The sequence below is a fragment of the Megascapheus bottae genome, chromosome 2, assembly GCF_031878675.1.
Source record: "Megascapheus bottae isolate mThoBot1 chromosome 2, mThoBot2.hap1, whole genome shotgun sequence".
In the NCBI taxonomy this organism is placed as follows: domain Eukaryota; kingdom Metazoa; phylum Chordata; class Mammalia; order Rodentia; family Geomyidae; genus Megascapheus; species Megascapheus bottae.
Window position 1 is genome coordinate 52,215,303 of NC_143510.1, and position 13,637 is coordinate 52,228,939.

Here is a 13,637-nt window from a genome sequence, read left to right on the forward strand (position 1 = left end):
CCACTAAATACTTGAAAAAGATGGGGAAAAAGATGGAATGACAAGAGAGGAGACGAATTTGTTGGAAATGCACTGTGCACATATGCATGACCCAATTATCAACATATGCTACCTAAAAACCAAAATAATATATACTATGAAACATATGTATGTATGCTATATATTATATATGTCCATATTACAACATGTACACATTATATACTATATAGCACATAGAGCAAAATATAACATAATATTATATAGTAATACTGTAACATAATATAACACATACGTAACATGCTATGATATTAGGTACTAGAATATAATACAACATAATATGTAGTATTCTATATGAAAATTATACAGTGTAACATGTATACTTCAATTTTTCTTTTACCTTGAAATGTCGGTGAATTATAATACCTAACCTACTAATGCAATTGATAATATGGATGAATAGAATAATTAAATGAATGTGTTGTTATTTTCATAGTTTTCTTACTCTGTGAATTACCATTCCACCCACATACCTGAATTTTCAGTGCAGATTGAGCAGAAGGCAGGAGTCCCTGATGAAAAATCACACCATCACGACTTTCCTCCTCCTGGGCCTCACTGATGACCCACAACTCCAGGCTATACTTTTCCTCTTTCTGGGGCTCACCTACATGCTGAGTGTAACAGGAAACCTCACCATCATCTCTCTCACCATCCTGGATCCACAACTGAAAACTCCCATGTACTATTTCCTACAAAATTTTGCCTTCTTAGAGATCGCATTCACATCTGCTTGTATGCCCAGATACTTGTACAACCTCTCCACAGGCGACAACACAATCACTTACAATAATTGTGTCACTCAAGTTTTTTTTATTGATCTCTTTGCTGTGACCGAATTCTTTCTGCTGGCCACCATGTCGTATGACCGCTATGTGGCCATCTGCAAACCCCTGCAGTATGTGACCATCATGAACAGCAGAGTCTGTGGGAGACTCGTCCTGTCTTGCTGGGCAGCTGGCCTCTTGATCATATTCCCACCACTTACACTGGGCTTAAATCTGGAATTCTGTGACTCTAATGCTATTGACCATTTTGGCTGCGATGCATACCCCCTCCTGAAGATCTCATGCTCACCAACATGGCTCATAGAACAGATGCTAATAGTTTGTGCTGTGTTAACCTTTGTCATGACCCTGCTTTGTGTAGTTCTATCTTACATATCCATCATTAGGACCATCCTACAATTCCCTTCTGCCCAGCAAAGGACAAAGGCCTTTTCCACCTGCTCTTCCCACATGGTCGTGATTGCCATCACCTATGGCAGCTGCATCTTCGTCTACGTGAAGCCTTCATCCAAAGATTCCATGGCCATCAACAAGGGGGTGTCTGTGCTCACCACCTCCATTGCTCCTATGCTGAACCCCTTCATCTACACCTTGAGGAACAAGCAGGTGAAACAGGCCTTCAGCAACACAGTCAAAAGAATTTCACTGTTATTAAAGAAATAAGGAAATTCAACAATGCAATAAACAGCAACAACAATGTTTTGATAACCTTTACTTAAAAGAACATTGAACCCGGTGTGGTGGTTCACGCCTGTAATCCTAGCGGCTCAGGAGACTGAGATGTGAGGATCGCCCATTCAAAACCACCCTGGGTACTAAAATCTGTGAGACTCTTATCTCCAATTAATCATTAAAAAAATGGAAGTGGCGCTGTGGCTCAAGGGGTAGGCAGTAACTTTGATCTGCAGAGCTCAGGGACAGAGCCCAGGCCCCAAAGTACAAGCCTCATGACTGCCAAAAATGAAATCATTGGTTTCCATGCATATATCTCTGAATTTGTACCACAGGTCCTTTCCTTGTAACTTTAAGGGGACTGCAAAAGAAAACCCAAGGAAACAACAGAATGGCTGCACCTATCAAGCCTTGACAAAATCACAAATAAACCAAAACAAAATCAATGATTTCATCATGTATTTTGATTTGAATAATTGTGCTTATTGGAGAACAATCTTAATACCAGACTCCGTGCCAGGTACTGAGGACACAATTGGAAACCCAAAAACTCTGGTGGTTCTTCCATGCCTCATATTTCAGTGAGATTCCATCTCACCCAAGATAGATTAGCCAAACAGTGAATTCAAACATCAGCTGCTGGCAGGGATGTGGAGAAAAAGGAACCCTATTGCACTGTGTGTAGGAATGTGAAGTAATGCAAACACTCTAAATAGCAGTCTCGACGTTCCTCAAAAAAGTAGACTGATCTCCCCTACAGCCCCCTGACACCACCCCTGAGCATCTACCTAGAGCCTCACATGCCAGGATACTGTAAAGGCACCTGCACATTTATGTTCACTGCTGCTCTATCCACAATAGCCAAGTTGCAGAAACAACCCACCTGCCCTGCAAGAGATGAGCAGATCCAAAAACATATGTTACCCAAACCCAATGAAATTGTATGGCCTTAGGAAGAATTACATTATGTAATTTGCAGGGAAACTGATAAACCTAGAATAACATATCATACTGAGGTAAGCCAAGCTCAGAGAGACAAATGGTGAATGTGCGTCTCTCTCATATGTGGACACTAGATATGAGTACATCAGGACATGATAAATCACACAGGATTCTGGGCATTCACACACAGTGAGAACAATGGAGAGTACTCGTGGGGAGGAACACAAAAGCAGAACACGTACGTGCACTTGTTCACATACAATCATATTTCTCAAATTGAACTCCAACAAGGGAAACCAGAGAGATTTTTTTCCTTTGTTGCTGTTTTTGCTGTCTTTTTCTTTTTTATTGTAATTAGTAAAAGGGTTACATGATATTTGCCAAATAGAAAGTGAATTAATTCACATACATTGATACCCTTTCACATGTCTTGGTACCCATTACCCTCCCCCCCAACCGGCTTCGTTTTCCTTCCCTTCCCTATCAAATTTCAAATTTCACATAACCAAATACAAATAAATTCAATATATCAGATAACAAAGTGAGATTCTGTAACAATATGAGATACCCAAGGGATAGCAAAGGAGATGAGAGATAACATAGTACATTAAGGACAACAATCATTCGTTATATGGCTTTTGTTTCAATGTCCTGGAGGTCCTTTCAATTAGCTTCATACTATATGGCCTTATGTATCAAGATTTTGCTCTATTGCAGATCGCTGCTAGTAGAGCCCAAGGTTTCTACTGATTATGACAAATGAGGGAAACCATTGAGCCTAAGTTCCTTTGAGTCTGGCTTACTTCCCTTAATATGATTTTTTCTAAGTCTTTCCATTTCCTAACAAATGGGGCGATGTCGTTCTTTCTGAATTGCTGTCTTTTTCTTTTGCCTTGTTTCTTCCTTTAAATGTCTTTTGGAAGAGGAAGGTGCAGAAATGAAGGCACAAAAATGAATAAACATAGCAGGGGCCTCACTAGACACTATGTTGGGAATAAACTATACAACTTGTGAGTGGACATGGGAGGGAAAAACTGGGAGAGAAGGAGGCAAACAGTAACATTGTAACCCCTCTGTACATCACCCTGATAATAGCAATAAAAATAAATTAGAGTGCAATGTTATAAACTGGATAGGAGCATGGGGCTAAGATAGGAGGATTGTGAGTTTCAAGCTCTCTTGCACTTTGAGAGATTGTATCGATAATATGTATATTATTAATGTGTTATCTGTCTTAAAAATAGGCAGACTTGGTGCCAGTAGCTCGCACCGGGAACCCTACCTACTCAGAAGGCTGAGATCTGAGGATCATACTTTGAAGCCAGACCAGGCAGAAAAGTCCAAGAGATCGTTATCTCCAATAAATTACTCAGAAAAAGCAGAAAGTGGCACCACTGTGGCTCAAGTGGCAAAGCACTACCCTTCAAGACAAAGAGGCTTGGGAACAGTGCCCAGGATTTCAGCTTAAGCCTACAGACTGGCCAAAAAAAAAGGCAATAAAAATTTAAATAATGAAAACACTTGTTCATATGGAAATTATTTATACGTCACAACGTTGTAATATAAATAACTATTGCTCAGAAAAATGATTTGGGGTAATATTCACGAAGTTATGTGTACCGCCATAATCTAACTTTAGAACATTTTTATCGCCCTCAAAAGGAGCCTTGTACACATTAGCAATTACTCATCATTTATCTCTTTCCACATTTCTCCACAGCTGGAGGCAAACACTAATATTCTTTTCCTGTTGTTAGTCAAAGGATACAGAGATTCAGTTGTACAATGATGAGTTTTGACACCTACTTTCACAGCAGGCTGACTGTACAAGAAGATAATAGCTGACAGGAGAGAAAAGCCAAACCCCTAATCCAAAAATGAGAAATAGTAAATGATTGATGCAATCATTCTACACCACATGCCTATATCAACATTTATATTGTTCACACTAACCACATCAAATTAAGGTTGCTTTGTAAACATGATGGCAATAAGAACATATGTATATTAAATGAACTTCAAACACTTATACTACCTACATTGTCAGATAAGTTTACTTAACACATGATATTTTCATCAAGTACAGTCCACTGTAATTCTGTTCCAGGAAAAACGATGTCAAAAATTTAAATCCAAATGGATTGATTTCAAATCATATGGACTTCTAACAGTCAGAGGGATTCTTGGTTATTAAACATTAAATATCAAATGTGAATGCATGAAAAATGTGTGGCAGCTCTCTCAGAGAATGCTGAGGTCTATGGCCATAACCACCCTGAACGCTCCAGATCTCATCTGATCTCAGAAGCAAAGCAGAGTCAGGCCTAGTTAGTACTTGCATGGGAGAATGCTTAGGTGTTTTGTTTTTTTAACTTAGGAACATACACTGGACTTAACTACTCATTTTGACTGGAAATGTTTTACAGTTGGTCTTATAAAGAGAATCTAATGAAAGTAGAACCAAATGGTGGTTTTGACATATTAACATAGAATTTGTTCCCTATTGAACAAACTGATGAAGCAGAAAAGGAGGCCTAGAGAATTGAGCTGCCTTACAAGACAGGAGTGAATGAAAAGAAACTGGACTGCATTTGTTTGTAATTGGATTGCTAATGTTTTCCTCACAACTGTTTGGCTCCTAGTGCTTTCTCCTGTCTCTGAGGGCCATGTTCCCAGGGCTAAGGCAGATGGGTATTTTTCTCCAAGCTCAGGAGAGATTTTTCAACATGAGTTACCATGGACTCCTTTGTTTATTAACCTGGTTATAGATTTGGAAAATATATATATATATATATATGGAAATGAAATCAAGAATCTTCTCGCCAATCACAAGAAATCCCAACAGCCACTATTCCAAAGGTACCATGAGCCCTATCAACCTGCTTTTCAATGATGGAAAGAAAACCAAAGCAGTTTCCTCGCCTGATTGATGATGGGGCTCCATGGATAGAGAGAAAGGTGACACAATAATTAGAGAAAGAAATCTCAAACAAAGGTATATTCCTATCATGTTAGTGCTCAACATAATATTCATTTTAAATTTTTTTCTCTAAGAACAACTATAAACCACTAATAGAAAAATACATTTAACTGCCAGAAGTGTGAGTATAATAGCTTCCATCATTTGTTAATTGCTTGAGATCTGAATTAATAACCTTTAAATATATATTATCAGATGATTATAATTTAGAAAATGAATTACTAAGATGATATTAATTCAAACATTAGTTTAGAATGTTTTTATGTTGGATAGTATGCAGACATTGGTGCAATTACATTAAGCAAAAAAATTAGAAAGAAGTCATTCAAAAGTGCTATGAAACTTTGTGAAGTTAAAAATTAGAAATCAATGGCCACACATGTGTATTTCTACTGGAATTAGAGACTGAGGTGCTGGCGTGGAAGGTTGAAGCATGGAGCAATGGAGATAATTTTTCTACAGACATAATCTGACCTACAGTGCTTATTTTTGTATCTAGCATAAACTACAGGTTCTGTAACTAATTTGTAAAGAATACATGGGAGAAACAAAACACAGTGTGAAGATCAAAAGTTTCATTTCTGACCTACGCGTATATTACATTTGGTTATATGATTGACATTATGAGGATAGTTGGGAATTTAGAAATCATAATTGAAGTTCAAGAAAATACTACTGAAAACAAATGCAAATGTTAAGAGATAAATGAATTCACAAGAAAACTTAGCTCCTTCCAAATCCAATCACTGTCTCTCAGTTGGTATAAATTTGATATGATTTATTTGCTTAAAATAAAAAAGCAAGCCATGTATTTACTATTCAAAAAATGTATACTATCAGATTTCAAAATTAGAAACAAATGAATTCAAATAGCTATCAACACTAGAGACATCAACAAGAACTTAAAAGTCTAGAAAACATAAATTAAAAAGAGAAAAAAACCCAAGATTATTGACATGGTCTTGGAGATATAAACATAACTACATAAACATACAAATCTATGATGGGCTATATACTCTATAGACATAATATTATACAGATCGATACATATCTATGACATATAAATTCTCAGCTTAATTTTAATTATGTTCTATAATCTATGCGCCAGTGATTGCATATAGCGATTCCCTTCTTGAATTCTTGTTTGTTAAACATGACATTTGAAATATGATGTAAAAATCAGGGTCAGTAAAATCAAAAAAGAGAAGAAAACATGCAGGCAGCAATAAGGTAAGTTGTAAGAGAATCATATGAATGATACATAGCTTAAAATACCAATTGGAGTGAGGCATAATGGGCCACACCTGTAATCTCAGGAATTTAGAAGGCTGAGATGGAGAGGATTTTATTGGCAGAAAGTTAGCCAGAGTCCATTTCAACAAATAAACTGATGTATTGATAAATGCCTCTATTCAAGCTGTGTACGAAATGCAGTCACCAGGAAAAATGCAAGAGCCACAATGAGAAGAAAAAAACTAAAACAAGAAAGTGCTGAGAGTCATAGTTCTAGTGGTGTTTCACTTGAGGGGCTGTCTTGGTGTCTGCTCACCGAGACTACATAGCAGACATCAAGACTGAGCCCAAGTAGCTCTCACCTGCAATCCCATACGCAGGAGGTCAAAATTTTGGTTCAAAGCCAATTAACCAAAAATATACTGGAAGTGGATGTTTGGTTTGAACCAAAGCTTCCCTCACAACTTTTTGCTGGTTAATTATGAATACGAGTCTCACAGACTGCCCTACACCGACTGTCTTTGAACTTCCATCCTTAATATTGCCAGCTTCTGAACTGCTAGGATTGTAGGCTTCAGAGGCCAGCGTAGTCTACAACTCAACATCTTTACCAATATATAAAGACTTGATAGAATGAAACTCAAACAACTTGTAATATACTAGTATTTTATGAATGACAAAATTTCAGTGGAATTTCTCTCTCTCAATTCAATCGATTATCTCTCTCTCTCTCTCTCTCTCTCTCTCTCTCTCTCTCTCTCTCTCTCACACACACACACACACACACACACACATACACACACACACAGACACACACACACACACACAACCTAGCAGTCAGCTTTATTTGTGAAAAAATAAACTGAAGACACAATAAAAAATATTTAAAAAATAAAGTAAAATAAAAATAAACTAAAGAGCTAAATATGTCTTGAGTGCTAGAGGATTTAGCATGCGGAACACCCTGGGGTGGACTCTACCACAAGGAAAGAAAACGCAGAAACAAGAAATTAAATAAGAGTTTGGAGTAAGAGTAATTGGAAATAACAAGAAGAGGTTACAATCTAGAAGGTATTAATTAGGAAAAGAGGAAAAACTGGGAGTTCTGAGCAGTAAAGGGGACTGAAGAACACTGAATGAGAACAGAACATCAACCTGATGAAGCCCAACTCACAGCTACAAAACAGATGGGAAGAGAGGGACAAAAAGGGAATATGGTGGAGGACATGATATGTTGAAAAAAGATTGTGTACTCATACATTTCCCTATTATCAACACTTGCTAATTCAAAAACAAAATTTTATACATTATATAAGATGAAATATATATCTATTCTATATATTTTATATGTCCATAGTATTACATGTGCATATTAAATGGTATATAACACATATAACATGTATCATAATATATGATATTCTTTGATATGATAAACAATACATTCATTATTGAGTCATAAGATAAAATAATGCATATATACAAAGTTATAATATGTGTTATACTTCGTTTTCTCTTTTATGTTTTTTTTCTTTCTTTGTTTTTTTGTCAGTTTTGGGACTTGTCTTCAGCTCAAGGCTACTACCTTACCCCTTGAGCTATAGTACCACTTCTGGTTTTCTGGTGGTTAACTGAAGATAAGAGTCTCACAGAACTTAGTGTCCAGGCTGGCTTTCAGCTGTCATCCTCAAATCTCAGCCTCCTGAGCAGCTAGGATTACAAGTGTGAGCCTCTGCACCCAGCAATAATACTTATGTGAACATAATACACTATTATATTTAAATTTGGAAATATTATATAAATATTTGTCTTTTTAATTCTATCTTGAAATATCAACTACAAATTACTCAACCTAATCTGCTGTTCTAATTTATTATATAAGTAAATGGAATATTTAACTGCGTGTGACATTACTTTGATAACTTTACTTGCTCTGCTAATTACCACTCCACCCACACATCTTTTAGTCAGTGCAGACTAAGCTGAAGTCAAGAGTCCATGATGAGAAATCACACCATCACAACTTTCCTCCTCCTGGGCCTCACTGATGACCCACAACTCAAGGCTGTGCTTTTCCTCTTTCTGGGGCTCACCTACATGCTAAGTGTAACAGGAAACCTCACCATCATCTCTCTCACCATCCTGGATCCACAACTGAAAACTCCCATGTACTATTTCCTACAAAATTTTGCCTTCTTAGAGATCGCATTCACATCTGCTTGTATGCCCAGATACTTGTACAACCTCTCCACAGGCGACAACACAATCATTTACAACAATTGTGTCACTCAAGTTTTTTTTATTGATCTTTTTGGGGTAACCGAATTCTTTCTGTTGGCTACCATGTCATATGACCGCTATGTGGCCATCTGCAAACCCCTGCAGTATGTGACCATCATGAACAGCAGGGTTTGTAGGATACTTGTCCTTTGTTGCTGGGCAGCTGGCTTCTTGATTGCATTCCCACCACTTACCCTGGTCCTAAAGTTGGAATTCTGTGACTCTAATGCTATTGACCATTTTGGCTGCTATGCATACCCCCTCCTGAAGATCTCATGCTCACCAACATGGCTTATCGAACAGATAGTCATAGTTTGTGCTGTGTTAACCTTTGTCATGACCCTGCTTTGTGTAGTTCTATCTTACACATCCATCATTAAGACCATTCTACAATTCCCTTCTGCCCAGCAAAGGACAAAGGCCTTTTCCACCTGCTCTTCCCACATGGTCGTGATTGCCCTCGCCTATAGCAGCTGCATCTTCGTCTATGTGAAGCCTTCATCCAAGGATTCCATGGCCATCAACAAGGGGGTGTCTGTGCTCACCACCTCCATTGCTCCTATGCTGAACCCCTTCATCTACACCTTGAGGAACAAGCAGGTGAAACAGGCTTTCAGCAACACAGTCAAAAGAATTTCACTGTTATTAAAGAAATAAGGAAATTCAACAATGCAATAAACAGCAACAACAATGTTTTGATAAGCTTTATTTAAAAGAACATTGAACCCGGTGTGGTGGTTCACGCCTGTAATCCTAGCTGCTCAGGAGGCTGAGTTGTGAGGATTGCCCATTCAAAACCACCATGGGTACTAAAATCTGTGAGATTCTTATCTCCAATTAATCATTAAAAAAATGGAAGTGGTGCTGTGGCTCAAGGGGTAGGCAGTAACTTTGATCTGCAGAGCTCAGGGACAGAGCCCAGGCCCCAAAGTACAAGCCTCATGACTGCCAAAAAAAAAAAATCATTGCTTTCCATGCATATATCTCTGAATTTGTACCACAGGTCCTTTCCTTGTAACTTTAAGGGGACTGCAAAAGAAAACCCAAGGAAACAACAGAATGGCTGCACCTATCAAGCCTTGACAAAATCACAAATAAACCAAAACAAAATCAATGATTTCATCATGTATTTTGATTTGAATAATTGTGCTTATTGGAGAATATTCTTAATACCAGACTCCGTGCCAGGTACTGAGGACACAATTGGAAACCCAAAAACTCTGGTGGTTCTTCCATGCCTCATATTTCAGTGAGATTCCATCTCACCCAAGATAGATTAGCCAAACAGTGAATTCAAACATCAAATGTTGGCACGGCTGTGGAGAAAAAGGAACCCTATTGCACTGTGTGTAGGAATGTGAACTAGTGCAAACACTCTAAATAGCAGTCTCGACGTTCCTCAAAAAAGTAAACAGATCTCCCCTACAGCCCCCTGACACCACCCCTGAGCATCTACATAGAGCCTCACATGCCAGGATACTGTAAAGGCACCTGCACATTTATGTTCACCGCTGCTCTATCCACAATAGCCAAGTTGCAGAAACAACCCACCTGCCCTGCAAGAGATGAGCAGATCCAAAAACATATGTTACCCAAACCCAATGAAATTGTATGGCCTTAGGAAGAATTACATTATGTAATTTGCAGGGAAACTGATAAACCTAGAATAACATATCATACTGAGGTAAGCCAAGCTCAGAGAGACAAATGGTGAATGTGCGTCTCTCTCATATGTGGACACGAGATATAAGTACATCAGGACATGATAAATCACACAGGATTCTGGGCATTCACACACAGTGAGAACAATGGAGAGTACTCGTAGGGGAGGAACACAAAAGCAGAACACGTACGTGCACTTGTTCACATTCAATCATATTTATCAAATTGAACTCCAACAAGGGAAACCAGAGAGATTTATTTTCTTTGTTGCTGTCTTTTTCTTTTGCCTTGTTTCTTCCTTTAAATGTCTTTTGGAAGAGGAAGGTGCAGAAATGAAGGCACAAAAATGAATAAACACAGCAGGGGCCTCACTAGACACTATGTTGAGAATAAACTATACAACTTGTGAGTGGACAATGGAGGGAAAAACTGGGAGAGAAGGAGGCAAACAGTAACATTGTAACCCCTCTGTACATCACCCTGATAATAGCAATGAAAATAAATTAGAGTGCAATGTTATAAACTGGATAGGAGCATGGAGCTAAGATAGGAAGATTGTGATTTCAAGCTCTCTTGCACTTTGAGAGAGTGTATCGATAATATGTATATTATTTATGTGTTATCTGTCTTAAGAATAGGCAGACTGGTGCCAGTAGCTCGCACCGGGAACCCTACCTACTCAGAAGGCTGAGATCTGAGGATCATACTTTGAAGCCAGACCAGGCAGAAAAGTCCAAAAGATCGTTATCTCCAATAAATTACTCAGAAAAAGCAGAAAGTGGCACCACTGTGGCTCAAGTGGCAAAGCACTACCCTTCAAGACAAAGAGGCTTGGGAACAGTGCCCAGGATTTCAGCTTAAGCCTACAGACTGGCCAAAAAAAAGGCAATAAAAATTTAAATAATGAAAACACTTGTTCATATGGAAATTATACGTCACAACGTTGTAATATAAATAACTATTGCTCAGAAAAATGATTTGGGGTAATATTCACAAAGTTATGTGTACCACCATAATCTAACTTTAGAACATTTTTATCGCCCTCAAAAGGAGCCTTGTACACATTAGCAATTACTCATCATTTATCTCTTTCCACATTTCTCCACAGCTGGAGGCAAACACTAATATTCTTTTCCTGTTGTTAGTCAAAGGATACAGAGATTCAGTTGTACAATGATGAGTTTTGACACCTACTTTCACAGCAGGCTGACTGTACAAGAAGATAATAGCTGACAGGAGAGAAAAGCCAAACCCCTAATCCAAAAAAGAGAAATAGTAAATGATTGATGCAATCATTCTACACCACATGCCTATATCAACATTTATATTGTTCACACTAACCACATCAAATTAAGGTTGCTTTGTAAACATGATGGCAATAAGAACATAGGTGTATTAAATGAACTTCAAACACTTATACTACCTACATTGTCAGATAAGTTTACTTAACACATGATATTTTCATCAAGTACAGTCCACTGTAATTCTGTTCCAGGAAAAACGATGTCAAAAATTTAAATCCAAATGGATTGATTTCAAATCATATGGACTTCTAACAGTCAGAGGGATTCTTGGTTATTAAACATTAAATATCAAATGTGAATGCATGAAAAATGTGTGGCAGCTCTCTCAGAGAATGCTGAGGTCTATGGCCATAACCACCCTGAACGCTCCAGATCTCATCTGATCTCAGAAGCAAAGCAGAGTCAGGCCTAGTTAGTACTTGCATGGGAGAATGCTTAGGTATTTTGTTTTTTTAACTTAGGAACATACACTGGACTTAATTACTCATTTTGACTGGAAATGTTTTGTAGTTGGTCTTAGAAAGAGAATCTAATGAGAGTAGAACCAAATGGTGGTTTTGACATATTAACATAGAATTTGTTCCCTATTGAACAAACTGATGAAGCAGAAAAGGAGGCCTAGAGAATTGAGCTGCCTTACAAGACAGGAGTGAATGAAAAGAAACTGGACTGCATTTGTTTGTAATTGGATTGCTAATGTTTTCCTCACAACTGTTTGGCTCCTAGTGCTTTCTCCTGTCTCTGAGGGCCATGTTCCCAGGGCTAAGGCAGATGGGTATTTTTCTCCAAGCTCAGGAGAGATTTTTCAACATGAGTTACCATGAACTCCTTTGTTTATTAACCTGGTTATAGATTTGGAAAATATATATATATATATATGGAAATGAAATCAAGAATCTTCTCGCCAATCACAAGAAATCCCAACAGCCACTATTCCAAAGGTACCATGAGCCCTATCAACCTGCTTTTCAATGATGGAAAGAAAACCAAAGCAGTTTCCTCGCCTGATTGATGATGGGGCTCCATGGATAGAGAGAAAGGTGACACAATAATTAGAGAAAGAAATCTCAAACAAAGGTATATTCCTATCATGTTAGTGCTCAACATAATATTCATTTTAAATTTTTTTCTCTAAGAACAACTATAAACCACTAATAGAAAAATACATTTAACTGCCAGAAGTGTGAGTATAATAGCTTCCATCATTTGTTAATTGCTTGAGATCTGAATTAATAACCTTTAAATATATATTATCAGATGATTATAATTTAGAAAATGAATTATTAAGATGATATTAATTCAAATATTAGTTTAGAGTGTTTTTATGTTGGATAGTATGCAGACATTGGTGCAATTACATTAAGCAAAAAAATTAGAAAGAAGTCATTCAAAAGTGCTATGAAACTTTGTGAAGTTAAAAATTAGAAATCAATGGCCACACATGTGTATTTCTACTGGAACTAGAGACTGAGGTGCTGGTGTAGAAGGCTGAAGCATGGAGCAATGGAGATAATTTTTCTACAGACCTAATCTGACCTACAGTGCTTATTTTTGTATCTAGCATAAACTACAGGTTCTGTAACTAATTTGTAAAGAATACATGGGAGAAACAAAACACTGTGTGAAGATCAAAAATTTCATTTCTGACTTATGCTTATATTACATTTGGTTATATGATTGACATTATGAGGATAGCTGGGAATTTAGAAATCATAATTGAAGTTCAAGAAAATACTAAGGCCA

The 13,637-nt window shown here is 37.5% G+C and overlaps 2 protein-coding genes across 2 annotated transcripts; both read left to right on the forward strand.

The window, feature by feature from the left end:
• Positions 1 to 551: 551 nt before the first annotated feature.
• Positions 552 to 1,487, forward strand: LOC150067003 (olfactory receptor 6C2-like). The gene has a single exon (XM_090356641.1). It carries the CDS (start codon positions 552 to 554, stop codon positions 1,485 to 1,487), a length of 936 nt encoding a protein of 311 aa, XP_090212767.1.
• A 7,159-nt stretch (positions 1,488 to 8,646) lies between these two features.
• Positions 8,647 to 9,585, forward strand: LOC150067004 (olfactory receptor 6C2-like). Its single transcript, XM_090356651.1, has one exon. It carries the CDS (start codon positions 8,647 to 8,649, stop codon positions 9,583 to 9,585), a length of 939 nt encoding a protein of 312 aa, XP_090212777.1.
• Positions 9,586 to 13,637: the final 4,052 nt, after the last annotated feature.